The sequence below is a fragment of the Egretta garzetta genome, unplaced genomic scaffold, assembly GCF_000687185.1.
Source record: "Egretta garzetta isolate BGI_Z169 unplaced genomic scaffold, ASM68718v1 scaffold943, whole genome shotgun sequence".
NCBI classification, from domain to species: domain Eukaryota; kingdom Metazoa; phylum Chordata; class Aves; order Pelecaniformes; family Ardeidae; genus Egretta; species Egretta garzetta.
This window is the reverse complement of record NW_009259309.1, coordinates 6046-33320: the sequence shown is the minus strand read 5'-3', so window position 1 is coordinate 33320 and position 27275 is coordinate 6046. Positions and strand designations below refer to the sequence as shown.

The 27275-nt window shown below is 43.1% G+C and overlaps 1 protein-coding gene across 7 annotated transcripts in view; it reads left to right on the top strand.

The window, feature by feature from the left end:
* PRDM10 (PR/SET domain 10) overlaps nt 1–27269 on the top strand; it is a 43316-nt gene extending 16047 nt beyond the window's left edge. For 6 of the 7 annotated variants that reach the window (XM_035891834.1, XM_035891831.1, XM_035891832.1 and 3 more), the window contains 15 exons: nt 534–741; nt 1123–1364; nt 1981–2184; nt 4216–4288; nt 4953–5070; nt 6037–6166; nt 8305–8532; nt 13902–14249; nt 16091–16246; nt 17286–17465; nt 18233–18343; nt 19450–19650; nt 20210–20353; nt 21639–21809; nt 23170–23832. In XM_035891834.1, the coding sequence (XP_035747727.1) occupies nt 534–741; nt 1123–1364; nt 1981–2184; nt 4216–4288; nt 4953–5070; nt 6037–6166; nt 8305–8532; nt 13902–14249; nt 16091–16246; nt 17286–17465; nt 18233–18343; nt 19450–19650; nt 20210–20353; nt 21639–21809; nt 23170–23412 (2757 nt within the window). In that variant the 3' untranslated portion in view covers nt 23413–23832. Of the gene's footprint in view, nt 1–533; nt 742–1122; nt 1365–1980; nt 2185–4215; nt 4289–4952; nt 5071–6036; nt 6167–8304; nt 8533–13901; nt 14250–16090; nt 16247–17285; nt 17466–18232; nt 18344–19449; nt 19651–20209; nt 20354–21638; nt 21810–23169; nt 23833–23997; nt 24111–24730; nt 24844–25865 lie in introns of those variants that run through there. The other variant, XM_009636249.2, reaches the window with a different exon arrangement.
* The last annotated feature ends 6 nt before the right edge of the window (nt 27270–27275 follow it).

Genomic DNA, 27275 nt, shown 5'->3' with positions numbered 1-27275 from the left:
TTAGTGAGAATAGAATGCCCTCGACTGTCTTCCATGCCCCATAGCTTATATCTAGTCCCTGTGTTGTCTCATCCCTTATTGATCTCTACATGTGTGCTCTGGGGATTGTTTTTGTTTGGTTGTATGCTAGGTGAGAAAGGATCACATGCCAAAGTGCAGGATTCTCTCGCTTGTACAGAAGTTGTTAAAATACAGCTTTAGGCTCTAGATAATTTGCTCAGAGCCTGGACTTTCTTTCAGACCTTCTGTGAGGGTCCAGAACTCTGATTTCAGTTTCTTCTCCGGAGAAGTCAGTCCTTGACAGGGTAGAGCTAGGCAGTGACACAGAGCTGTCCTGATCAAGGCTGTTGGCCACAGCGATGCGAAACATCCCTCAGCGATCGCTTATGATGTTGCTTCACTTTCCCTTGTCCTTCTTTCCATTACCAAAGGAAGCAGAAAGGGTAGACTAGCAAGAACCTTCATTGCTCGTCTCTGTAGGAGCGTTCTTCCTTGTGAATCAATTTTGATTGTGTTGTGAATTCTCTCCTCAGGCATCATTACCGGTGCATAACCAGGTGTTACCTCCTATGGAGGCAGTGGATGGTTCTGACCCCTTAGCACCTCTGCAGAATCAAATGGGAAGGATGGAGACAAAAGAGGAAGATGATGAGGATGAAGATGAGGATGAAGATGGGGAAGACACTGACGTGGATGAATGGGATCCAGATCCACCTCGACCCTTTGATCCCAACGATTTGTGTAAGCTTATGAAGTAGTATGTAGTATATTAGCTGCCCTCCCCTTTTTTCTTTCTGCTCCATCAGCCCTCTAGTAAATGGAGTTGAAAACCATTCAGACATTAGCAGTAATAAGTAAACCCTTCTGTACCTGGAAATGCAGATTCATATTGGGCCGCTTTGCCGAAAAGACAAGATTCTGTCTCGGGTGGAGTCTCTGAGCTGCTTTGTTCTTCATTTTGCAGGAGGCTGCCCTCTATAACGTTTTAAAATGTAGACAGACTATTGGAATAAATGTTCCCACAGCTGAGCCAAAGATGTTTAGAGAGAGATAAGACTGTCTGTTCTGAGCTGGTGCGTGAGCATCTGCCTGACAGTTGTCCTCTCTGACTTTCTGTTGTAGGGTGTGAAGAGTGTAATAACGCACATCCCTCTGTGTGTCCAAAACATGGACCTTTGCATCCAATCCCCAACCGGCCAGTGCTGACCAGGGCAAGAGCCAGCCTCCCCTTGGTGCTCTATATAGACAGGTTTTTGGGAGGTGTGTTCTCAAAAAGGCGTATCCCAAAACGCACGCAGTTTGGACCTGTGGAAGGACCCCTGGTTAGACAAACGGAACTCAAAGACTGCTATATCCATTTGAAGGTAAGGGGGTGTGTGTGTGCATGTGCGCGCGCGACAGGCAAAGAGGGATCAATTTGTGCCTAAGCTTTGATTTTCATGATGAATTTGTTGCTCTGCCTTAATCAGTTACTTCGCTAGAGATGTTCCTTTGTTACTTCCACCCCTGAATGTAACTCAGAAATACCCAGATTCCTTTGGCTTGAAGTCTATTCTGTTATTCAGGGAGACACAATAATCACGGTGAATATTCTGGCGTTATGGTGTTATGATATATAGGATGCATAATGTGGAATGACGTGATTCACTCTTACGTGGGATGAAGCAGCATCTGGATGCAAAAATAGCTTCCCCATCTGAGGATGTTTTGCAGCCATTATTTTGTGTCATGCTGTAACTTAAATTAAAAATGTTTTTCTTCGCCTTTCCCTCTTCTCCCCCACAAGATATAGATGAGAAGAGAGATTCTTCTCCCCTTCTTCATGCCAAGTCCTGGTTAGCAAAGAGAAAATGAGCTATGCCTTCATTGCTTTCCTAATGTAAAAGTTGTGTGGTCACAGCAGCTTGTTTAGAAACTCAAATATTTCTGAACCTGCTGCCAGGCCCGTTACAGTCGTGTGTAATTGAATTTTTGCTACAGGTGTCTCTCGATAAGGGTGACAGAAAAGACAGAGACTTGCAAGAGGACCTGTGGTTTGAACTTTCTAGCGAGGCTCTCTGTAACTGGATGATGTTTGTGCGCCCAGCTCAAAACCATTTGGAGCAGAACCTGGTAGCGTATCAGTATGGCCACCATATTTATTACACAACCATTAAAAATGTGGAGCCCAAGCAGGAACTCAAGGTATGGCATTGCTCGTGTTTCCTGACTTGTTTGTCTACTGATGAAATCGAATCTTAGAGTTGCTACCTAATAAGTGCATCTCCAAGTGCCAGAAATGATTGCTGTAAATAGTTTTAGGGCTTTTTTTTCCCCCGATGAAGCACGATTGCCTGAACCAAATGTCACTGAAGCCAGTAAGTAGTTAGCCACTGACTTGGGGTTTTAAATGAGCTTTGGTTCTGGTATAAAATGAGGAAGTTTAAAGTAAGAGTATGTGAAAATGATTTGTCTGTCGCTGTCATGCTTTACACTGCATATATTTTGCTGATGCAATCTAATTTTTATTGCAGCAGTCTTATTCTTTTTAGTTCTGGATGCCCTTTCCAGTTAGTCCTGTGTGCCCTTGACTTGTTTTCTGGTGCCTTAAGTGAATATGATCTCTCACTTTACCTGGCTTTCCTGGAACTTTTGAAACTTTGCATGTGGAAAATGATAAAGGATGTTGTGACTTCCCTGTGAGTTATTTTTTGTTCCCTCTAAAAATGTATTGATTACTTTGAGCTCAAAGCAGCGTGGCTGGCTGAGATGGCCTTGGTTTTCAACATCTTTTGGGGAACTGGGGGTAACCAAAGAATTTGATATCAGGGAATTGTGTGTTCTTCAAATCTTTTCTTGCATGTAAATTTCAACAGCTTCACAAAAAACAGTTTTAAACACACTTAGCTAAAAGAGGGCAAAAGCCTGCTTACACACTTGTTGCTGATTTTTAAGAGCAGGATTCTTTTTAGCTTCTCTGAAATCAGTCTTTAATTTGTTTAAGCTGAATCACTAGAAACCTTGTTAATCCATTTCAAGTGTATTCAAACATCATTTTCTCAACAGTTTTTAAACCAATTTGAAATCAGATTTTAATTAAATCTGTACAGACCTGCCTGTAGAAGCACCATTTTTCTTGCTTCATGTGTTAGTAGTGCCTTTTGGGGTAAAACTGGTTTGATAATTGAAAGGTAATTACCTAGGCTCTGTAATGGGTTTTCCTTTCCAAGTGGATGTAGGGAATTCATATAAATTTGATTCAAAGATTGGATTAGGAGGATCAGTCAGTGAAAGTTGAGAACTTCTGTATTGCGAGACAGGTGAGTAGTCCAGGAGCTCCAGGCTTTCTCCTTTGCCCAGCTAGTGAGGTGCCTGCAAAGCAATGTGTGCCTGCTCGTGAGTCTTTGAAGGAGCTAGACATGCCACTTGCCACTGCTGTGAAAATGCCTGCGGCCCACTAAAAGTTTAAACTTGCCTGGGTTTTTCATGCTGAAAGTCTGTTCATGCCTTCTTTAAGAAACCTCTTCCAAAAATTGAACCTTTTTAATCAAACAGTAAGATAAAATGAGAAGTGATGCAAGAATTCTCAGCTAAATGTGAGCATCTGATTTTAGGCTCTGGTAAACTTTGTCTTTCTGCCTCCTGTGGTTCTCTCTACAAAAGAAATCCCTTACAAATCCCTTGTGTAATGAAAGTGGGTCCAGCATGCTGCAGTCTGGCAGCTCTTGGTTTTGGGAAGTGGGACTGTATTGCTCCAGTCCTTCAGAAGTTCAGAAACATTTTAAATGAGTCCCTGTGGACGGTGCTGCCTATTGTCTATGTAAAGAGAGCAGGAAAGAAAGGGGAAATCCCCCGATTTTAAAAACTTTTCCATGCCTCTCGGTAAAGCAAGTAACAGTGCTCTGCTGACATCCATCCTTTACAATCATACAGTCGGGTCTGAAGAGATTAATCTTACTTCCTTTAGAGCTACTGGTAGCCATGTGTGAGATTAACATTCATATTAGGAAGCTATACGTTAAAATTAAATGGATGTGCTTTCTGAGCAAAGCTCTTCTATTCCTCAGTGGGGGCATATTGATCTGAATAGACTTTATTATTGAGGATGAAAGGAGCAGTAAGAGTGGTTGAGGCAAGTGAAGTAAATGTATTGCTTAAAAACCATTTTCAAATGAATTCCCCTTAGTTCTGGTTCCATCTAAGGAAGTATTCTGTTACCTTGTATCCCCGCTGCAGGTGTGGTACGCTGCCTCTTATGCAGAGTTTGTGAATCAGAAGATCCATGACATATCTGAGGAGGAAAGGAAGGGTAAATTGGGCTCTCCCGCTCTCAGTCTTTGCAGTGTGGTGGTGGCTGGGTGTCGTACTACTTAGTTGCAAGCATATGGCCTGTACAGCGCTCCCAAATTTCGGCTAGGTTAAGAAAAGTTAACCCAAATCTAGACTGTATTATTGGGGCTTATTTCTGCTAAGTCTTCTCATGCTAATATTACAATAACTTCACATTCTGCCTCAGTTTCTGGGAAGCATTAGGTTGCTGCTGGAAAGAGGTATGATTTTTATACCTGATGTCTAATGCTGAGTCTGTGTCATAAACCGATGTGCTACTGCTTTAGATTGAGAAATTTCTCTTGACCTCCCTTAATTTATGCCAGAGACACAATCCTGTAGGTGCTCTTCTGTACAAGGGTATATTTCAAAAATCTCCCTGGGTTTCAAGCAGCATATATAGTCTATGTGAATTGTCCCCAGTGACCTTTTTGTCTTTATGCGATGAGCTGTAGTCATACCATAGTGCAGAGGGGATAAAAGCAAATCTAAACGGAGTGGTGTGGGGTATTCCGCAGTCTGTCTAACCTTCAGGGGAAAAATACAGCCCACAGAGGACAGAAAGGCTTGGGGAAAAAAAAAAAATGAGGCATTTAATTGGTGGTGACTGAAATGCTGTTATTGACATTTCCAATTGAACATAGTTCTCAGAGAGCAAGAGAAGAACTGGCCGTGTTACGAGTGCAATCGGCGTTTCATGAGCTCAGAGCAGCTCCAGCAGCACCTCAACTCCCATGATGAGAAGCTGGACTTCTTCAGCAGGTACTGAAAGCTTTAGCTTTGTCTGTCGCTATGGTTCTTCCCCAAACTTGCAGAAAGGAGGGTCTTTGCCCTGCAGATCTTACTGACCAACTTGGGTACCCATGAGAGAAGGGCTCAGCAGCAGCAGCAGGTAAGAGTACAGTACCAGGAAGCTGATTGGTGTAAGAGACTTTGTGGAAGTAGTAGCTTGAGGGAAATAAATACCCAATTGAAACCGGTGATGTGTATTTGGTTTGCTTTTGGTTTTTTGCCAATGACTTGAAAATATATTCGATATTTCAGTACCGTATTACTGAAATACTTGATACTTCTCAGATGTATGCAGATACAAAGCTTGGAGAACAAGACTTCTAGTGTTTTGGCTCTTCACTGGGCTGGCAAGAGAGTTTATCCTGACCGACTAAAAGCTGAACCTACAAGCATCCATCAGAGAGCAGAAGGCATTGGTGCCACCTTTTTCCTGAAACTTAGCAAGTGGCTGCATTTTTTTTCTTTATTTTAACACAGAAAATTGTTCCCTTCAGTTTACTGCCTGCCATCAATGGCTAAGTGCCCTTTTTGGGGAAGGATGTTATGGCTTCAGGTTTTAAATTTGTTACCTTGTACGCTTGTTCCATCTAGCTGAAAATGCTTTCCAGCACACTGTACACGGGGGTTTTGGAAGTAGGAGAGTTGCCATGGCAGAGGACTCACTAGCAGCCAGTAGTCCTCTCAGTCCCACGATTAGGGAAATAAATTTTAATGCGTTCTGGACTTTGATTTCTCACAGAGCACGAAATAAATAGATACCAGCCAGTACCCTGTTTCTTTGCTGCCAGAATTTCTTCAGGTTTTATTATTTACTGCAGGCCGTGGCTACAGAGTTGAATGGGTGAATATTGATGCTGAGGAAGAATGCATAAAATCAGTGGAGATTCCAAATCTACCTTTTTTTGTCTCTAACCTGGGGCACTATGTATTCTGCAGAGCCAGAGGCCGAGGTCGTGGGCGAGGAAAGAGGAGGTTTGGACCAGGCAGACGCCCAGGGCGCCCTCCCAAATTCATGCGTATGGAAGTAACCAGTGAAAATGGGGAAAAGTGTGAAGAAGGGACGCAGGTATATTTTGTGGGATGGGGAGGAGGGGGAAAAATAAACACTATGTGGGATGTAAACTCTTGACCGAAAGAATTTGGGGCATCAGTGCAAATTGAGGGTGTGCTTTGGATTTACACCCAAGTAATTCTTGGTTTTCTAGCTGTGATTCTCTGCCAGGGGAGCACACTACTTTCCTCCTAGAAAAATTGTAACATCACTTGCATTTCTACAGCAACTTTCATCTCAAAGCACTTAGCAGTGGGATAGGTTATTGCAGCAGTTTAGCAGCATCACAAAAGTAATTTAGACAGTAAAACTGTAATGAGAATTTAGGTTTGTATTTGTCCTTTCTGGAACGTGAGGTCAGAGTCTGCTCTTACAACTGTTGTTGGTAGAATTAAATCTGTTTGAGCTAGGAGTCTTTATGATGTTTTAATAGTAAAACAAAAGGACCTCCTGTAGGCATTCTTATTGCAAAATGTTCATTTGCTTGTGGCTGTTGGTTATGTTCTGTAGGGACCTAAAGTGATGCATTTATTTACCCAAGTAAAAGGCTAAATTCTCTCTGATGCTGACCGTGCCTAGGTTACCACCGAGTCCTTTTATGAAAGGTGTCACAAGGGATCAGTGGCCCTGTTTTAGGACTTAGCTGAAAGCTGGTATCTGGCGTGGTAATTTTCCTCTGGCATCTCACTGGGTCATGGTTCAGTGCTGACTCAGAGGGAGGAACGTGTATGTTGGCTCTGAATGCCTGCCGCTCGTTTTCTGAGCATGCAGAATTACCCTAAATGTTGCATTAAGTCCAGACGGTTGCGAGATCACTCTGCGAGCTGACGTGACCCAAGCCAGCTGCCTTTAGACAAGTAAGCATAATGCTGTTCCCAAACTCTTAACTCCAGAGAAATGGGGCTTACTGGGCGCAGTCCCATGCTAGTGTGTCTGAATGGCCCCTGGACTGGAGGTGGCTCACGGCTTGGAGCGCAGCCCAGCGCTAGCTCACGTGCATCAGTACAGTCGAGCAGGGCCAGGGTTGTGTCCCAGGCCTTTGGAGGTCTGCCTGCCTCGCTAATGACTAGGCACGAGTTTATCTTCCTGAGAACTTGAGACTCAGGACACTGTGAGCACAGTTTAGTGTCAGCAAGTGTGGAAACTTGCCACCGAGGCCAGGACTGGACACTTGGCTGGTACATTGCTCTACTAAGTGTCTCCCTTGGGTAAGCATTCGCAGTTTATAGTAGCTGTGCTCCTTCTGGCACCTCCCTGTTTTTCCTTTCCCACACCTGCTTTTGTGCTTTGACAGTACCAGCCTTGAGCTGATATACTATTGCTGCTCTGTTTCCTAGCTTGTGCTTTTTAGTTTCCTTCTTGGCATTAAGCCATGTCAAGGATCTATATATTTTTTTTTCTCTGAATATGAGAGGATTCCATCCCAGAAGAGTTATTGGAATTAATATGGAGAGAATGTAGATTACTTCTGATATGTGCTTCCTGCTCTGAACACACTCCCTGTTCTTTTATGCTAATGTAAAAAAAGAGAAAAACAGCTTTGTGTGATAAATATAAGTGATGTATGCAGCTGGGTAGATGAGAGTATGCAGAGCTTGGAAACTAGATAGCAAAACCCACAGTGCACAGTATAATGATCTCGTTTGTCACTCTCCAGTTCAGCACTCCAGCTAGTTTGTTAGAAAGGAGAAGGCACTGCATAACTAATACATGATAATGTTTCAAAGCGCCAACAATTTCAACGAGACAGAAATTATCTGCTTTCCTTGGTCTGTGCTAGTCACTTGGCTCTTGATTTCTCACAGGTCAGCCTAGGTCATCTTTGGTTAAAGCAGTGATAGGCTCACGAGCGAAGAACTTGCTTGGCTATTAAAAGCCAGGTTGTTTTGATTGATGGTGTCTGGTAAGACGATACGATGGCCAAGAGAGTTGCCTACCTGCAGCACTTCTTCCCTAGCACTCTGAGTCTTGTTGCTGGAGGTGGTCTGCCGAGAGCATCAATGGAACAAGAGTAGGAAAGTGTTAGTGTAGACGCATTTTGTTTATAGCTTGTGATTTAAATATGTAGAAATCTTGTTGTCTGCTGAGTATTATCAAAGCATTTTTCAGTGGGTGGGGGGAATAATCACTGGCTGTATGATTTGCGATTTCAGGACTTGCTGCATTTTTCCAGCAAGGGGCAGTTTGATGAGGCCGGACAAGCCACACTGAATGGGTTGGAGCAGCAGGAACAGACTCCAGTGCCATCAGAGACACAGTCGGCACTGGAGCAGCAGTCGGAAAACCACCCGCTACAAATCCAGCCACAGCACGATGAGAGCACGGTGCCTACGCAGAGCACCATGACAGCAGATGACATGAGGCGAGCGAAGCGTATCAGGGTAAGCAAAGAGGACGGTGGCTCACATCTTATCTCGCCCTCTCCATTTGCTGTAACCCAGAGAATGCTGGACCTGCCTGCCAGGACCAGCTGGTCTCTCTCTCTCACTGTCGTATCCATTTCCAAATCCAGAAAAAAGCATCTCATCCCTAGCAATTTCCTTTGCACTGGGAGGAAGACAAACCTCATGTAAAGAACTAGTATCTCATGAGATGCTAGTGAGAACTGGTCAGCAATTGGAGCTGATTCAATTCCAGCACAGTAATTCTTTCATAGAAACACAGTCCCTCCAAGCTGGCAAGCAGGAGTGCTTCAGACAGCCGGCTGAATCATGGTACTGTGGCACAGAGTAATGACTTGTTCACAGCACCATCTGTGTCTCTCTGAACTCTAGTCTTGCAAATAGTTGCCAAAAAGGAACCACAGCCTCAGTTTAGATCCACTTAGTTGTTGATGATAATGATATTTAGTGATAACATCCTTTCTTGGGGTAGAAAAACCTGCCTGTCTTTGAGATTAAAACCTGTCCTAAGAGCTTTGTGTACCGACAGCAAACACTTTGAGCCTGAGCTTTGTGTCAGCTGGGTGAGCTGTTTTTTCTCTACTGTGTGTGGGAGGGAAATGATTCAAGCAAATAATCCTTCAAGCCATGTCACGGTGAGATTGGTTTGTTTAGCCTAAAATCTTTTCCTTTTTCTTCCATGGGTAAAATTTTGATTACAGAAAGGAACAGCTGCAATTGGAGTAAGACTTCATTTTTAGGGGATGAGAAAGGATTAGAAAAGAGTTGAGTGACTCTTCTGCATAGGAAGATGTTGAGCCAAATTTTGCTCTCAGTTTATAGCAATGTATATGTGAGACCAGTGGTGGTGTTACCCCATAAATGCAGCAGTGTATCTTGAAGGAAGAATCTGGCTTGGGCACATTAAGACTTGCAGAATCTTTAACCATGTAAAATGCTTGCACTCTCTGAATGGCAAGTTTCTACCAATAATTTGATTTTCATGTTATTAAAAGGTTGGGGCATTTTTACTGAATGTATTGAAGGATGGATAGCAGAGTATGAAGGCAGGTGGAGAGTTTTGACAGTAAAGAACATGGGTTTTTACTGCTTGTGATATGCCATGACTTCCTCAAGGACGAAGTCGAGGCCTGGGTGTAATGGGAAGAGAAAGCATTGCCTGTTTTCCTGAACTTTTGAACCCAAGATGTGAACTTAAGATCTTCTTAAACAGTAAATGTGGGAAGAAAGGGATAAAAATTCTGAAGTTACTTCTTTGCCTTGTGACTTAGCTCTTGTTCCCTGGAAATTCATCATAAATGGATGCCAACTAAGAGGAGTGCAGTGGTGGTTTAATCCTTGGTGACATGTTTGTATTGCTGAACCTCCCTAATGTCCCATACATCTGGCAGCTCGTGTTCAGTGGAGTCCTGGAGATGTTTCAAGACGGGGCACTGGCAGAATGGCAGATGGATGGTTACACAGGACCTTTCCATATTGCATCAGACTGAGTAATGAGAACTTCAGATAAGAGTAAACTTAGCAAGCATTATTTTTTTTTAAGCACTAAAAAAGCACAGCAAGCTCTAGCACCCTACGAGCACTCACTCGATTCAACTATTCACAGAACCTTCTTATAATAACACGTACGTAACATGAGAAGCAAGCAAACATTTGTTTTTAAGATGTGTAGTACATCATTCACTTCCAAAGAACAGGCAGAAAGTCTTGACTCCTCATTAGGATCTGGAGACGTGTGTAGCTCTAGTTCTTCCTTAGTACTTGTGTGGGATTTAATTTTCAAAACTAAAAACCTCTGTGAATTGCTTCAACTTTTCAAGATTATTCAAGGTTTGGGTTTTTTTTTTCTCCAAGGTTTAAGGCAGTTATGCTCTGAGAGTGCTTTCATTCTAGCTGGAAACGCTGATCTCTGGTGCCCCAGGGTTCAAGTCCTGATAGGATTAGTTCATTTTTCAGCCTCTGCTTTAGAGCCTGTGGAGTTTCCTTGGAGATCAGACCTTAAATATGGCAGTCATGTCCTTAGTATTAAAAAGAGATACACCCACCCTTCAAGATACTCTTGCAACAACAACAAATTAGAGGAACATGTGGCCCACTGCCAAAATGAATATTTGTTTTTAATTCAGTTCTGGGCAGCATCCAGAGTGTCTCTGGGCTGATCCCAGAAACATCTCCATTTCCAAATTGCTTTTTTTTTTTTTTTTCATACAGACCTGATCCTAAAATGTCCTTTGTGTAGGTGACTGCTTTACTCAGAGGAAGCAACTGGCAGGGACAGGGATATTGATTTGGAAAGCGCAGCCGCTTCCTTCGTGCTGAAAGGAATGCAACCAGTTGTATAAAGAAGAGTAAAACCAGTAAGATGAGGTTAAAAAGAAGTCCCTACTCGTTAACTTTTTCACTCTTCTAATCCTTGCCCTGTTGTCATCCTGCCCTAATTATTCCCTTCTGCTAAAAGCATTTCATTCTCATTGGGGCTCCGCAGTACCCATTACATCATTGTTAATCAACTCTGAGAAAACATGGAAGGTCACAAAACACCTTCAAGATTATCTGTGGTTTTTATCTTTGCACTTTAACTCCCCTTGGGCAGTTATTAACTGCAGGGTAAACCTTGAAGATCTGCTTAGCGTTTCCTGAGGCAAAAACCTCAAAGGAGTTTGCTTAAGTGAAGAGTAAACTCTAGCTACAAGAGCTGGCCCGCCTAGTGACCTGCAGAAGCGTGACTATTGCAGAAGTCAAGGCTTCTGTTTTAAAGTCCATTGCATAACATAAGTATTTTTCTCTCCCTCAATGCTGCCTGCTCAGCTGGAGCTGCAGGTAGGTTTGATTTGGTTTTTTGTTTTATTGGGTTTTTGCTGTATCTAATTGAATGGTACGTAACAGCATCGCCTTCCATGTTGTTTTGTCCAACTTCTGTTTAGTGTCTTCTGATTGACCCCACATCGTAAATTGTCACATCTGTTCTTCTTTAAGCAGCCAATGTCCGGAACTAAGTGTTGTCTGAATAACAATTTGCATTCTTCTAGTTCTTTTCATACTAATTAATTGTAAATTTAAGGTGAATATTATAGGAGAAAACTGCTTGGATGAAATACTATAATATCCATCTTAAAGTTTTGGAGGATTTGTTTACGCGAGGGTTTGCGCTGGATCCATGTTATCAGTTAATGAGACAACACTTAGTCCTTTTTTTCTGTTTTTATAGTTGATAGTTTATCTAACCAAAGAGCAGTAAAAAGCTTCACCCTTCTGTAGCCTTTGAGATAGTAATGGGGCTAATGCTGATTTAAATGGCATAGAGGTCTGGCCTCCTCTCTTACCAGTCAGATTGTTGGGGGTTACAAATAGCAAAGTAGAGTAGTAGTGGGGTTAAGACCTTGGAGTGCATCTCTTTGTTTATTTGGGTTATTGGCATATCCCTGTAGTTAAGGGGAAAATTCTGTACCTCTGACTCCAAGCGACGTGTTGATTTTTACATGGTGTCACTTACAGCAGATCCCTGTATTTCCCATTGTCCCCACTTCTCCGCTTGTAAAATGGAGAATGGAGATGACGACAATTCATGGGAGGGCTCAGTCAAGGCTCCTGTATGAAACTGGTAGCTTTTTTTATAGCAAAACAGTTGCTCTCGTGTTCCTTTTCCTGGAATGAAAGTATAGGTTTCCCTCTGCAGTTCAGATGGTGAAAAGGATCGTTTGGGTTCACCAACTTAGACTCAAGCACAGCGTTTCACAATATTCCCAAGCTGTTCCCTCATTCCAACAGAAAAGCTCCTAACTTTACTTTCTCAGTGTCAGCTGTTGGCACACGCTTAAGGGACACGGCAAATGTCAGCCTTCCCACAAGAAAAGGAGAGAGGAAACCGGGGAAATCTGTTTGCAGAAGTCTTGAGTGTAGGTCATATTGAACATATGTGAGCATAGGTGCTGGCAATGATCTAGCGCTTTTTCTCTCACTATTGTGTTGTGGAGTCTGCGTGTGACATCTGAAAAGAGAAGGCATGAATAAGTGCCGATTGTGTTGATCGTACGTTGGGGAGGAGTGAATATTCCTTTAGACTTCTTGCAGAGAAATGGCAATATTGCAGTGTACTTTCAGTACAGTATGGGTGGTAGCGTGCTGTGGGATTTGATGCACACAGAGGTGTGGCTGACTTCCAGCTTTGCAACTATCCAGCATAAAAGTTCGCATCCAATATTGAAATGCAGGCGCAGGGCACGCTTGGCTATTTCTACAGGCAATGTGTCCAGCAGCATCTGTTCCTCCAGCAGGCAGCACTGGTGTCGGGACTGGGATGGCTCTATAACATTTATCTGACGGGGAAGGAAGGGATATAACTATCGTGAAGCGTTACAGAAAAGGTAGACTGAAGAAAAGCACGCACCAAAACAAAGCAGGGACTGATAAGAGAAACTGTGCACAGGAGGAGTGGAGAAAAACAGAAGAGCAGCCCAGTGTTTTAAATTTTAGAATCGGTTTGCACAACCCACTCTATGTTTAATTCAGTCGTTTTTGCAATACCAAGAAATGCCATTTCAAGTTTGACTCTGTATAATCAACTGCCCTTTGAGTAGAGAGCAGAATCTATCAGAGTTTCTCCTCATTTGGCACCAGTGTGTTTGCCTTTCATCTTTCTTCTTCAGCTTCAGGCTCTTGCATATGATGTATGCTAAATGGCAAAGATAGGCCAAGCGCTCACAAGTTCTTACCTGTTGCTTGTAAACTGCCGTTCTGCCCCTGCTGTAATGTTTTGAAACTCTATTCTTCCTTTTGATAATAACAACAAGGTTGAATGTACATTCCACTAGAGGTTTTCCAGGCGATGCTAAACCACTACTGCACATCTCTGTGGTGATCTTTGGTGCAGAAGCTGATTTTGTAAAGGGCTGTGGAATTTCATAAGGCCTGCTCCTGCATGGAAGACAGGGCACTAGCTTGCCCTTCCTTTGTATGGTGGCTGAACTTTTGACTCGATCCCCAAAAATCAGCTGCAGTTGCAGCTTTTCTCAGGCCCTGATCTGTACTTCAGAGCAGACTTAGTTTTATTTTACAGAAAAATGCCGTGCTAAAGACAAAATTAGCTCCATCAGCAGAAAACAGGGACTGGGGAGGAAACTCCTGCACTGTGTTCTCCTAACTCAGTGTGTAACTGCAGGTAGATCCCTTAACTTCTGCCTGTCACAGCCTCCCCATCTGTAAAATGAAGACAGTATCTATAACGCAAAAGCATTTATTTGATGTTCAGGTTCACTGATCATCCAGTGTATTTAATCTTGAAAATATTTGGGTGTGGAATCTATATATATAATAATAAAAGCTAGCGGTCTCTTGGATGTTTCTTTCAGAATGCAGCTCTTCAGCACCTATTCATACGGAAATCCTTTCGCCCGTTCAAATGCCTCCAGTGTGGGAAGGCCTTCCGTGAAAAGGACAAACTGGATCAGCATTTGCGGTTTCACGGACGGGAAGGGAACTGCCCTTTGACCTGTGACATCTGCAACAAGGGCTTCATCAACAGCGGTGCTCTCGAGAGCCACATGAAGTTCCACATGGACCAGAAAACATACTCCTGCATTTTCTGTCCTGAGTCCTTTGACCGCTTGGATCTGCTTAAAGATCATGTGGCCATCCATGTCAATGATGGCTATTTCACCTGCCCTACCTGCAAAAAACGCTTTCCAGACTTTATCCAGGTGAGATGCCGTACTGATTTGAAGCACTGCTTTCCGGTGCTCTTACAAGCACTCTGTTCATGAATTTTTCGGTGCTGTTCTTGTGTAACGCTGCATGTCAGTTCATTCTCACAAGATAAAGGGGTCCATGTCAGTCAGAAATCAAAAAGGAAGGGTGACCAAGCATTGCTAGATGATGTTTTACGCCTTTGAAGTGCTCTTTCCACCAATTCATCAGATGGGGTACTTCAATCTGGCATTAGAGGACCCTGTACTGTGGGAGGGGTGGTCCCTTGTCCCTAGAAAATATCTAAAGCAGAGGTCCCGACTACTTTTGGTCGGTACAGGTCCGGGGCACAAAAAAATAATTTGTCTTTTGCTGTATGCAGCTTGCTCTAGAACACACCTCGTCCTTTGTCGTTAAAACTATAGAACCAAAAGAAATTGTGGTTTTACATGATATGAATATCTTTTAATCCCTCGGCTGTTTTTGTTGGGGTAATTCATTTGAACGCCTTCTGGAAAGGTCAGAACAGATCAGGGTATTTTGCTTCGTGACCTCCCCCCTGGGCTTCAGCTTGGTACTTTATTCCTCCTCTTCTCTACACACTGCTTAGGAGAGGTTGCACTGGGGTAGCGAGTAGTGTAACTGCTTTGTGCAGCATCCAGAGCCGTTGGAGAAGATCATTAATAGAATTTAAGGATGCTATTTTGATGTTCAGTAAGAAAAAACTGAGACGTACCGTGTACATGTTCATTATCCTTCATATGGACAAAGGGCTTGATGGATATGTCTTGCTCAGCTGCCTGACTTAAATTGAAATGTAGAAATCCAGTTTACGTCAAGTAATAGGAACTGATAGACTATCCAGTAGGCTAAAGAGGAAAGGATGGGAAAAACTGATTTACTAATATAATTCCATCCCGGCAAAAAACCTTTATCTTCTCTAAATGTTGAACAAGGAAAAAATGTTGATGATTCAGAAATGCTGTACTGCAACCTAATTCCCCATAAACTTTACGGTGAAACTGAGCTAGTCAGAAGAAGGTCCCACAGCTTTTTTTCTAGCTATGCAGCTCTATTTTGGAATTTAAAGATGCTTTTTTTTTGTTTGGTGCTATGTGAATAATTAAGTCTAGTCACCACAGATTGCTGCCTACTTAAATACTTTTATGTGGAACAGATAAAGATACCAAGTTGTTCCATGTCTGATCAGTATTAGAGGGTGGCAAAGAATTAATTAGAGATCCGTTTCTTGAGTAGTGCTTGGATTTTAAATGTCAAACCTCTTTAGTTTATTGGGGAAGAAAATAGCACTAGAGGCTTGAAGAGGTCAAGGATAGTCCCAAAGTATGCAAAAGTAATTGGCATGCAAATTCTTTTCTAAGTTTTCTTGTTTGGTTGGGGTTTTTTTGCCAATTGTAATTGCAGGCTCATTCACTCTGATTGAAAGGAATTAGTCCTTGCATTTAGATTTCTTATAAATGAAGTAAAGATAATGAACCTCAGATGAACGCATTAGCTCAAGGATGATTCAGTAAAACTGGTACATCATGGACTTTTGCTGACCATTAAGTACTCAAGTGTGCAATAGCTGATGCCTTCAAGAATCAGTCTAGAGGAAATCAAATTGTCCATCCAGATAGATCACACAGATGTCAGAGCTTTATAGAAACTATTGTCAAGATATCAACTTTTCTGATAAAATAATTCTTAAGCTAAAACAGATTAGAGAACTTCTGGACCCTTTTTCCTTTCTTTTTCTTTCCCTCCCACTTTTTGCTAAGAGTTTCCTAGACTATTTTACCACACACTCTTCTCTTTTGAATAAATTCCATTTTTCTTTGCTCTGCAATTCTAGGTCAAGAAACATGTACGCAGTTTCCATTCAGAAAAGATTTACCAGTGTACAGAATGTGACAAGGCTTTCTGCCGTCCTGACAAGCTGCGACTCCATATGTTGCGACACTCGGACCGCAAAGACTTCCTGTGCTCCACGTGTGGCAAGCAGTTCAAGGTAAGATGACTCTTGGCTGGATCATTCCTGATACAGGTGGAGAAGCATTCTTTACCCTTCTTCAGGTAGACAAGCTCACCTTCTCTAAGGTGGAAGAAGCTAACTTGTGTAAACATGCTAGACTTGCCCGCGAGTTGCATGCTCTGCTCTGTGTCACGTGTGAGCTACCACATTCATTTCTGATCGACGAGGGGCAAGATCCACCACACACGCTCTGCTGTAACAGGATGTCTCATCGATGAGGTCTTGTTTCTAATAACATAATAGCAAAGGAACTTTCACCTGCTCATTAAGAACTGGATCATTATACAGCTCGGTTGCCAGGTGCTTGGGTTGTATTGCTTTTATCAGTTTAGTTAAGGAAAGTTCGTGCTGATATTAATGGATTAATAATATTCCTGGCTGAGGTGCCTGTGTCCGTGGGATGCATCCTGTCAGCATGTGACATCCAGATGCCTTTCCAGATCCCTCTGGTATAGATGGAGCAGACTGTGATCCAGGTAAACTGGGGTGGCAGCAGCCTGCTCCTTGTCACTTAATTTCTTAGGGGATACTGAGGGACTGGATACTTTTGGGTGAAGCAGCACATTCTAGAGATCGTGTGTCCAGAGATTGCACCTGGGCAGTAGGTTCAGTACCGTTGTAGGACTTGAGGTCCTCCTCAGTCAAGAGCATTATTTGATGCAAGTTTCCAGCCATTACAGAGTCGGGTGCTAATATTTTAGATAAATTCAAAGAAAAGCCAGGGTGGAGGGGTTTGTTCTCACTGAGGTTCCTAAACCAGCATTAGTTTGGCTCCTGCTTTTGCAGCTGAGCAACCTCAGCTTGGTTTGAAGGATAAACCTAAGCCCAAAGGGGTCTCCTGCTGAGCTGCCCATTGCTAAGCACACAGCTCTATCTCACAGCAGCACTGGAGAGGAAAAGCCAAATTGATCTTTGAAGAACTTGCATTGTGGCTCTTCCTTTTAACAGGTAGTAAGGCAGTAAGTGGCGCTGATGTTTTGTTTTTTTTTTTTTTCCTCGATTGCTCTTTTCCTAGAGGAAAGACAAGCTGCGAGAGCACATGCAGAGGATGCACAACCCAGAGAGGGAGGCCAAGAAAGCCGATCGAATCAGCCGCTCAAAAACATTCAAGCCTCGGATAGCTTCCACTGACTACGAAAGCTTCATGTTCAAGTGCCGACTCTGTATGATGGGTTTCCGCCGGAGGGGGATGTTGGTGAGTGTCTGTGTGCTCTAGCTTCTCGTACAACTTCTGTACTCAGTTTTGATGAATAGGTAAGGAATAAAGATGGAATTCCAATGGTTGGAACATGAGGGTGCTGTGAAACTGGGAGAATTTTGTAGCTGAGTTGAGCTTGTCTCTCTCTTACAACTGGCTGTCTTGTCTCTTCAGCAGATGTGTGTCTTTGCATGTTTCATTGCCTGTGTTGGGTGCCTGGTTGTCACTACCATATCTCAACACTAATGCAGATTGATGTGTAACGTATTTAGCAGAACATGAGATTAATACATCACCTAGTTCAGCCCTACTGCCTTAGTTTTCCTGACTCTCTTTCCTGTATTTTTGTTTCTCCCGCTTGAGGGACCTCTCCTGGCCATGCCCTGTAACTGCTACTGTGTAACGGGCGTTATGCAGCAAGAGATGGTTGCATATATTTCATGAGGGTTGTTATCCCTGCTAGCAAAGGCAGAGGTCCTTTACATTACATTACCTCACTCTCAGCTGCAAGAGAGTTCTGGCAAGAGATTTTACCCCTTCCCATCTTACTTTGATTAGCAAAACTGTAAATGAGATCTACCAAGACCATGTTTACCTTCAGCAGCTGACTGTGAATGCACAATAACCCTTGCAGCAGCAAATGCTTCCGGTGCTAGCATCGTTACAGTTTTGGTTTGGCTGTTATCCGTGTCTAGGAGAAGCAGCGATTGCTTGGCTTCCATCTGTAATACGCTCTCTTGTTCTCTTTGTTTCTTTCTCCTAAGGTGAATCATTTATCAAAGAGACATCCAGACATGAAAATAGAAGAGGTGCCAGAGCTCACGTTGCCCATCATCAAACCCAACAGAGATTACTTCTGTCAGTACTGCGATAAGGTATGTAAGGAAGTCACCCCTCAGAGGGTAGTTCAGTCCTAGACCTGTATGCAACCAATTTGTCTCTGCATAGAAACATCTGGCAGAGTTTATAGCCTTTTTTTTTTGAGGTGCTTGCCAGCAACATCTCTGCAGCGCTATCCAAAAGAAATGAAGATGAAATGCACTGAGGCCAAGGCAGCTGAATGCTAATTGAAAACTGCAGTTCTCCTTTTCTGCTGTCTTTGGAGGCAGTAAAACTTAGACTGCAGTCCAGCAAGCAGTCACCCACCTGTAGTCATGTATCACTTTTTGCAACCCAGGACTAAATATCCTATCTACCTATAATTCCTGAACACTTAATTTATTTTGGTTTCTGTATCACTTCTAAAAGTTAGTCTTTAACCCCTTTTATTTTAAGCTGCTTACTTAGTCACATGCCAGTAATTCCCAGTGTTCAGTGGAGCCTGAAGCTTCTTCTGCACTGCCTTTGGGTTCCTGTTCTTACTCCCTGGCTTTTGCTTTTTAGGCATGGGGGCCTTTAATTTACCAGGGAGTATATTTTGACTGACTGTTCTTAACCTCAGTATATTCTTCCATGATGCCTCCTTACTTTTGTTTCAGTGGAAAAAAACTAATAGCTTTAAATAATATTACAGAACGTTCATTTGTTGATGTGCCTAAAAAGAGCTTAAAAATACGTGATTGCTGAAGGTTATTAAAACCATTTGATGCTTTGTGCGAGAGTGGAGGCATCAGCCCTCGTGACAAATTAACACTGGACAAATTACAACTGTGGTGATCTGTGGCTTCTCTGACATTTGAACTTCCAAGTATCAGGCAAAAAAAATTTTTCCTCTTACCTTCCTATCCTGCTTTGCTTTCTTGTGGCATGCAACCTGTTCTCAAATGGCTCCTGCTTGCTACACAAAAAGGGGTTGCTTTTAGCAGTTGATTAAACACTGGAAGGTGTATGTATATACATGCATCATGGTGTAATTGTTTGGGGATTTAACAAAACATAGTTCAAAGCAACATGCAGACCTGCCAGATAAAGGTAACTGGTAGCTGTTCTCTGTGCAGATACCAGGATTATGCTATTTCCATTCCAAATCTTTACCCTGCAGGTGTACAAGAGTGCCAGCAAACGCAAAGCACACATCCTGAAGAACCATCCTGGTGCTGAGCTACCTCCAAGCATCCGGAAACTGCGTCCTGCGGGTCCAGGAGAGCCAGATCCCATGCTGAGCACCCACACCCAGCTGACAGGCACCATAGCTACCCCTCCGGTCTGCTGTCCTCACTGTTCCAAGCAGTACAGCAGTAAGGTACAGGGGTTGTCTCATAATCTCTCCCTGCTGCTGCTTTTTTACTGCAGTCTCTCCCATCTGTCAGTCTGTGAGCCAGGGTTCTGGTTTCGTGCTGCGTGCTGACAGTACAGGCACAGCCTGCTCGTTTTATGGCAAAAAGGTACCCAAAATAGAGGGCTTGAGATTGGAAGAAGAAATGAAAATGTAACCAGAGTGCTGTCACAGGTGGAAAAGCTTGGAAACCACTTGCTGACAGTGATGAGGGAGAGGAGTAGGGACACTAAGTGCAGAAAAGGTGACCTCTGGAAAAGGTCCCCAAAATATTTGGCTGTGTTGGGGTAAAAAGCTTATGGGTTGTCAAGTTTGGGGCAGTATTTCAGTATCAGATAGCTCTAATTAGCAGCAACTTTGTGATCCTTGTTTCCTTCTTGCTGACTAGAGTGTCCCGTAGTATGACTCTTGATGCTGCCTTACCGAGGAAACTCAAAGGCTGCAGTCTGCAGGGCTGTTTGCTTCGGGCCAGCTGAAATCAGAGTTGCTGACCATCTTTCTAATGCTCTTCCGTATCTCTCTGTAGACGAAGATGGTACAACACATTCGCAAGAAGCACCCGGAGTTTGCTCAGCTTCCTAACACAATACATGCCCCGCTGGCGACAGCAGTCATCAGTTCCACTCCTGCCGTTCTAACCACCGACAGCACTACCGGAGAGACTGTTGTGGTAAGGATTCAAGCCACGTTAGATCAGGCCAGTGGAGGGAAACAAACAGAACAGAAGACCTCCGGTATAGCAACCTGATCTAGTTAGCGGTGTCCCTGCTCCTGCAGGGGGGTTGGACTAGATGACCTCTAGGGGTCCCTTCCAACCCAAAACATCCTATGATTCTATGATAGTAGTCTTAGTATTTGTTTGGCAGACATCATTTTAAAGCATGTGTTAGGACATTATTTGAGATCACGTCTGTTCCTGAATCTGTGTGTTGGTAGTTTTGCTCTGCCAGGAACTATGTATTTATCTTTTGGGATTTCTAAGGATTTGCCTCTTTTTTTTTTTTTTTTCCCTACTCCATTCCTTTCTTTTATTCAGACCCATATGCTACTGACTCCACGTAATACTTTCACACATGCCGAATTAACTCAGGAATATGTGTCTCGTGGGTTTTTGCTGGGACTGTTCTTTTGAGGTGCTTGCAGTCCTTGGGATCAAGAGGAGGTGTTTAACGATGACTGGGGACTGGATCAAACTGTTCAGAGGAGTCAAAATCTTTCTGAAATCCTTCGGGCAGTGGAGAACTGAGCGATATGAACCTCCAGTGGCTGATCTCTCCACTGTTAATACATCAGCTGCTGTGGAAGTGAAAGTTGAGACTAGGAAATTGGTCTTGTGTCTTCTAGTGGTGCTGGGATGCTGTGTGGTTTCAAAAATCTTAATAACCACAGTTTAAAACTTCCTATTTGAAGACTGAAACTGGATAAAAGACCATTTTGCTTGAAAATAGGCAGATTCAATGAGGATGCTGTTGGCTTCGTAAACCAGGATGCTGGTTAGTTAGGTGCTAAATGTCTTGACAACTGTATCGCTAAAGCATGTAAAGAAAAATAACACTCCAGCAGGTGAGGAGGAAAGCTAGACTATGTTTGAGAAGCCCTTTTTGACTTGGAAACTAAGTCAACTCTTTACAAATGCAGGATTTTTGTTGCCTAATAGAAACCTGTTAAGTCAGAAGATTAAAATAATTTTATTACTATTGTATGTTAAGTTAGCCTTAACAGTCTTGACTACCATTTGGACAGAAGAGAGCAATCCTAGTGCATGATCCCTGGTAATTGCTTATGACCATGTCCTCTGTACACATTAAACTCTCATAAATAAATGCTGAGGCCCAATGGTGTAATTCAGTGTGATGGAGGAACATGTGTGATGTGTTGAACAGCCCTGCAAAAGTATTCGGTCCAGTAGACAATATGTCGTGATGGTCTGTATCTCTCTCTTTCTACCTGCTCAGACAACAGATCTACTGACACAAGCAATGACAGAGATATCCCAGACCCTCACAACAGACTATCGAACCCCCCAGGGAGATTACCAGCGAATCCAGTACATCCCTGTATCTCAGGCCACAACTGGCTTGCAGCAGCCTCAGCACATACAGCTACAGGTTGTTCAAGTGGCCCAGGTGAGTAACCTAGTGGGGGACTTGTGGAGGGGGTCAAAAGCCCATCATCAAGCCTGTGCTTTCTTGGGGTTGTAGTGCTCAAAAGTTTGTTAAGGAGTAGTTACAAAAAGTGGTGCAGACTTTTTTACAGGTAAATTGATAGATAATGCTTAGGGTTCTTCCCATTGTAAGCATCGTGTACTGGGCATAAATAGTCCTGCTGGTCTTGATCGGCTTGCTGGAGACGTATCAACACAGTCCTAATTTAGTTCTACCCATCTGGGCACCTTTGCTAGAGTCTGCTCTAGGAAGGTTTTCCAGCAACTGGAAAAGTGGGTCAGTGGGTGACCCATTTTTGCAGTTGAGAAGACTAATTTGTACTTCCTTGTTCTCAGTGAGCCAGAGCCAAAACTTGAAAGTACAGAAAGCACTTTCTTTTTTCCCTTCGTACCATCTATTAGAATATTCATTCTCTCTGAGGCTCAACAGCCTCCTGAAAATAAAAACAGAGTGTAACTAGAGTAACTGAGCTGAGGAAAATAACTCGGGCAGCTGTAAGAAATCGCTGTAGCCTTCAAATCTGTTACCCACTGGGTGAAGCTGAAACTATCATGTGTTTGTATTGGAATCCGAAATTCCATGTTCTCCCTGGCCCCTCGTTACAAAGTAGGTTATGAATGTGGTTAATAAAGGCCTAAAGAGTAGCCCCAGTTAATATTGACTGTGGCTGTTCTAATGATGCAAGAGCATGAATACCCATTCCTGCAGCTAATATTAATTCTGTTGAGATCTGAGACTCGTAATTAAATTATTTCAGTTAGTATCATTAGCAGGTGTTGCTCAAAAAAAGCCTTTAATGGGTAAGACTCTGAGCACTTGTTTTGATACAGAGCAATGTGATACAGAGCAATGTGGGGTTGGACTAGATGATCTCCTGAGGTCCCTTCCAACCCTTACGATTCTGTGATTCTGTGAAACTACAGTTATCGGATATGGAGATCTTGCCTATGTATACATTTTATAGAAAGAGGCTTACAAAAAAGGTTGACCCTGATCCTGGTTTTCAGACCCTTTGATTTGAGTCCAGCCTCTGCCACTGGCAGCTTGTATGACCTTAGGCAAGTCTTTTTTCCTTGCTGTCGCCGAGATGTAACCGTCTCTGTGCCTCTACATCTGCCAGGTGTACTACTTTATCTCTCAGGCGTGTGAAGAGGGTAAACACGGGCTTGAACAAGGAGTGCTCCACGGCCTCACTAAAGCTCGTACCTCATTGTTCCAGATCTTGTATCACAGAAGAGGTTTACATGGCTGCTTCTGCAAAGAATTTGAAGTATACGCCTCTGCTTTGATTTTATTTATTTTTTTATTTCCCCTCCCCCAGGCTACCTCACCTCACCAGTCCCAGCACTCCACAGTGGACGTTGGGCAGCTTCATGACCCCCAGACATACACCCAGCATGCTATCCAGGTGCAGCACATCCAGGTCACAGAGCCATCGCCAGCAACTCAGTCATCATCGCAGGTATTTCACTCTTCTCTTGCAGGCAATATTCTCCTTACCAGTCTGCTCAGCTGGCATGTTGCATGTGCTGATGCAGTAGATAGTCTTTTCCATGTCATTTAAAGGACCACACACAAAATGACTCTCACATGAACATCTCTCAGATCATCAAGTACTTCCCAGATGTTCCTAGGGTGTATGGGGGTGTTGTGCTGTGGTTTTATTTGGGTTTTTTTGTTGTGTGGTTTGTTGGGGTTTTTTTCCTAACAGTGTGTACACAGTAGAGATAAATGGTTGGGAACAGACAAATTTGCAGCTTAAATAAACTTGGCCAACTGAAAGATACAAATGAAAACTGGCATTCCTCAAATATTTGAAGTTCAGCTCTTCATGCTGTTGGGTAGCATTTAGCCTCTAGTCTCGGCTCTCTGCCACAGACTTGCTATGTAACCTTTGGGAAGCAACATCTCTATTCCAATTTCCTGATCTCTGCTTACTAACCATAGAGTGAAGCAAGTTGGGGGAGAGGGAGGAGAGCTTTGCAGTTCTTGTGCTTGAAGTGCTATAGAGCCCACTGCCCACCCCTGTGTTCTCCCTTAATAAGAAGGATATGTTTGTAACAGTACAAAGGTCTGCGGTCCTTAATACACTAAGAACACTTGCATGTATGTGTTTGGTTTTTTTGTTGGTTTTTTTTTTTTTTCCTAGGTTGCAGATGCAGACAACTACATCTACACCAAACCAAGCCCTCCAGCAGCAGCAAGGGTCCTCAGTTCAGCACACGTATCTTCCCAGCACATGGAACTCATTTCGGAGCTACTGTAAGTGTCGGCAGTAGCTCTCACTGGGAAGTCTGGCTAGTGTGGGGGCCTAGTATGTTCTCGGTTTCTCCAGCTACCAAATGGGATAGTATTTTCAGAGCTCACTAAGCTTTGTGATAAATATTCATAGAGATGTAAGAAAAGTGGGTTTAGACAAATTAAAATTGTTGTACTAGCTTTTCTGCTGTAGGTCTGTAGTTATCCGATACGTGGTTTGGGCAGGCAGACTGGACTCCTTTATTCTGAAAAACTTGGATTCGGCAAGAATCCATGCGTTAGATAGCAGCTTGTTCAAATTTGGGTGAATGCTTGAAAGAATCACACAGAAGATGAGGGTGACATGAAATGATTTCTTGTGTCTGTGCAGCTCTGGATGGTAATTCCCTGATTTCTTGGGCGAGAACAGGATGCATTGTCTAGGCCTGAATTGCCACATCTGCAGCTGACGTTAGCTGGCATAACTCTGAGGCCTGTAGAGTTTTACAGGGCTTTACAGTATCTGAATGTCTATTCGACAACCTCTGTTTCAGGCTCGAAATCTTACTGACATAAGACATGATCTTTCAAAGTGGTCTTTGAGTTTGACTGAAGGTCTTGATTCTTCAATTTCTATTTATCAGCATCTGAGATCCAGATGATGACCATTCCACAAGGCCAGTACGTGATCACAGAGACCGCTGTGGGTACACCGGTCACCACTGTCAACACAGGGCAAGTGAAAGCAGTTACTCAGGTAAGAAAAACAATCATGGCTTTTTTATATCCAGAATGATGTTATCAGGCTTAAAACCTTCAGTTCGAAGGTTAAACGAGTGCCAAAGTGATGACTGGGGCACAGAGAGTAGAGAACAGTGCTGTACCTGAAGCGGTCCAGGCTGGGCACTGGCTTTCTGTATCAACTGTAGTGAGTTCCCTGCTGGGCAGAATCTGTAAGCAAAATGGCTAAGAAATGATACGATGTGTTGTGTCAAGAGCTAAGGAGAAAAGTGCTACCATTCAAACCTAGTAATGTCATAAGCTTTGGATTACAGAAGGCAGGAAATAATCTCATGAGCTTCAAGGAAAAGATGGTGTTTTTTTTTTTTCTTGAACGAGCATCGTACTCCTTATGTGGTGATTGCAAAGAGTTTTCTGCATCTGGCCATTTACAAGGCCCCCCACTGTCTGGCCCCCTGCATGTAGGACTCCAAGTTTAAAGCATTCACTTTGCCACATTTGCAGGGCAAGGTGTGACTTAGTGGTATTGATAGTCTTAAAAATATTTAAGCTGCATCCATTAAACTGAATTTCAGAACAGTTTTTGGGAACGTTTCTCATTTTGTAATCCTGTGGATAACAGAAAGCTAGCAAAGAATTGCTGCTGTCTTGCCTAGTGAGCAGTCCAGCTGTTGTACTGCATGGAAATTGGATGCTGGAAATGCAACTTCTGCTAGAACATGTGGAAAATGGAAAAAACTTTCAGAATAGTTGTACTAAACCCTGCTATTTTAACTTGTAGTGATGCATTAATTGTGTAATTAGTTTAACTATTCGTGACTTGACTAAATGCAAAGTAGTCCAATGTACTTCAAAGGACAAGGATTATGTGGCTCTCAAATACATTTTAAATTAAATACAACTTAATTTCCAATTTCCTTGTTCCTACCAAAATGTCTTCCAGCATAGCAATAGGAAAGTTATAGACTATTAGAACAGGAAAGGTGAAGAAGATGGAAGAATTATTATTACTTTTTTTTTTTTATATTCCTCATGCAGACTCACTATGTAATATCTGAAGGACAGCCTGATCTGGATGTCAAACAAAACTCGTCGCTCTCCAGCGAGGTACAGGTTGGTGTTTCCCAGCCACCAGCCCACACGGATACCTTGGAATCACAAACAAGCAGTCAGCAGCAAACCACCCAGTACATCATCACTACAACCACCAACGGGAACGGCAGCAGCGAAGTGCACATCACTAAACCAAGAACTTTCTCAGCGGAACATGAATGAAGAAGCCTCTCAGTGTCACTTGCTTGTACTTGTCACCTCCCCCAAAAGCCCAGCTATATGGGTATCCCAGAGCTCAGTATGTTTTAAAGTATACGCTCACTTAACTTCAACTAAAATCTTGGAGCTCTTGTTAATGCTTTAAAAAGAGGGTTTAAGTCCCCAGTGACCATGAAGTACCCTCAAAATCCTTCTGGGATGCTATTTTATGCAGCTTTTAACAAAAAGGATGAGAGGAGAAGTGAAACCTCTGCTTGCTCTGGACTTTATTTTTGGCATGTCTGCTGACCTTTATTTTTCCTTTTTGGAAGTGTCTCCAGTGAGCAACTTTTTATTTCAATTGTATGGGAAAAAGCTTGCCTAACTGAAGGCGAACCGGCAGATTGTTGTACGTACATTTTTAATAGGAGCCATTAAACAGGAGGACATCATGTCAACTGCCGGAACATGGCCAAACTGCTTCCTGTGTCTTTGTGTCAGCAGCCAAGGTGGAAGGAAATAAACCAACGCGAGCAGACTGCCTGGAGAAAAAGAGCAGCATCAAAGCAGTGGCTCCTTGCGTACGTGTGCGGGGATGGATATAACAATGAAGCTGTGAAGATGTGCCGAAGCAGTCCGTTAAACTATTATTTTTCCAACCCTCAGGAACTGTTTACATGCTGTCTGCCCTATTTTACCAAGCAGTTCCAGAAAGAACAAAAAGTACAGTCTTAAGCCCACGTTTGGCACAAACTGATTGAAATCATAGTAGCACATAAGGGTAGCACGGAGCCACTGTTGTCTCTCTTCCCCTCCGGTATTTGCAGGGAAAATCGCCCTTTTTGCCTGTAAACAAGAAAAGGCTCAACTTGGCCTGTGTAGCAGCTTTTGCTGTGACCTAAAGGTGGTTGTGCCAGAAGAAAATGAGGGTACAGGAGCACACCTCTGAAGACGTGGGGTAGTTGTCTCTCTTGCCCCCTTGAAGCGGACGTATCTTTCCCCTTGAAGACTGGATGGAGAGTTGGTTACTCTGATTTTCCAAATACCTTGTTAACAATGCACTGTAATTCCTTTGGACAGTTCTGTAAAACGACCAGCCCTGGACTCAGGAAAAGAAGAAACGTGCTAGTGGACCACTATTTATGGGACACAGAAAGCCACCTGTGAGGGCTGCCTGCTTTGTTAGACCTGGTCTAT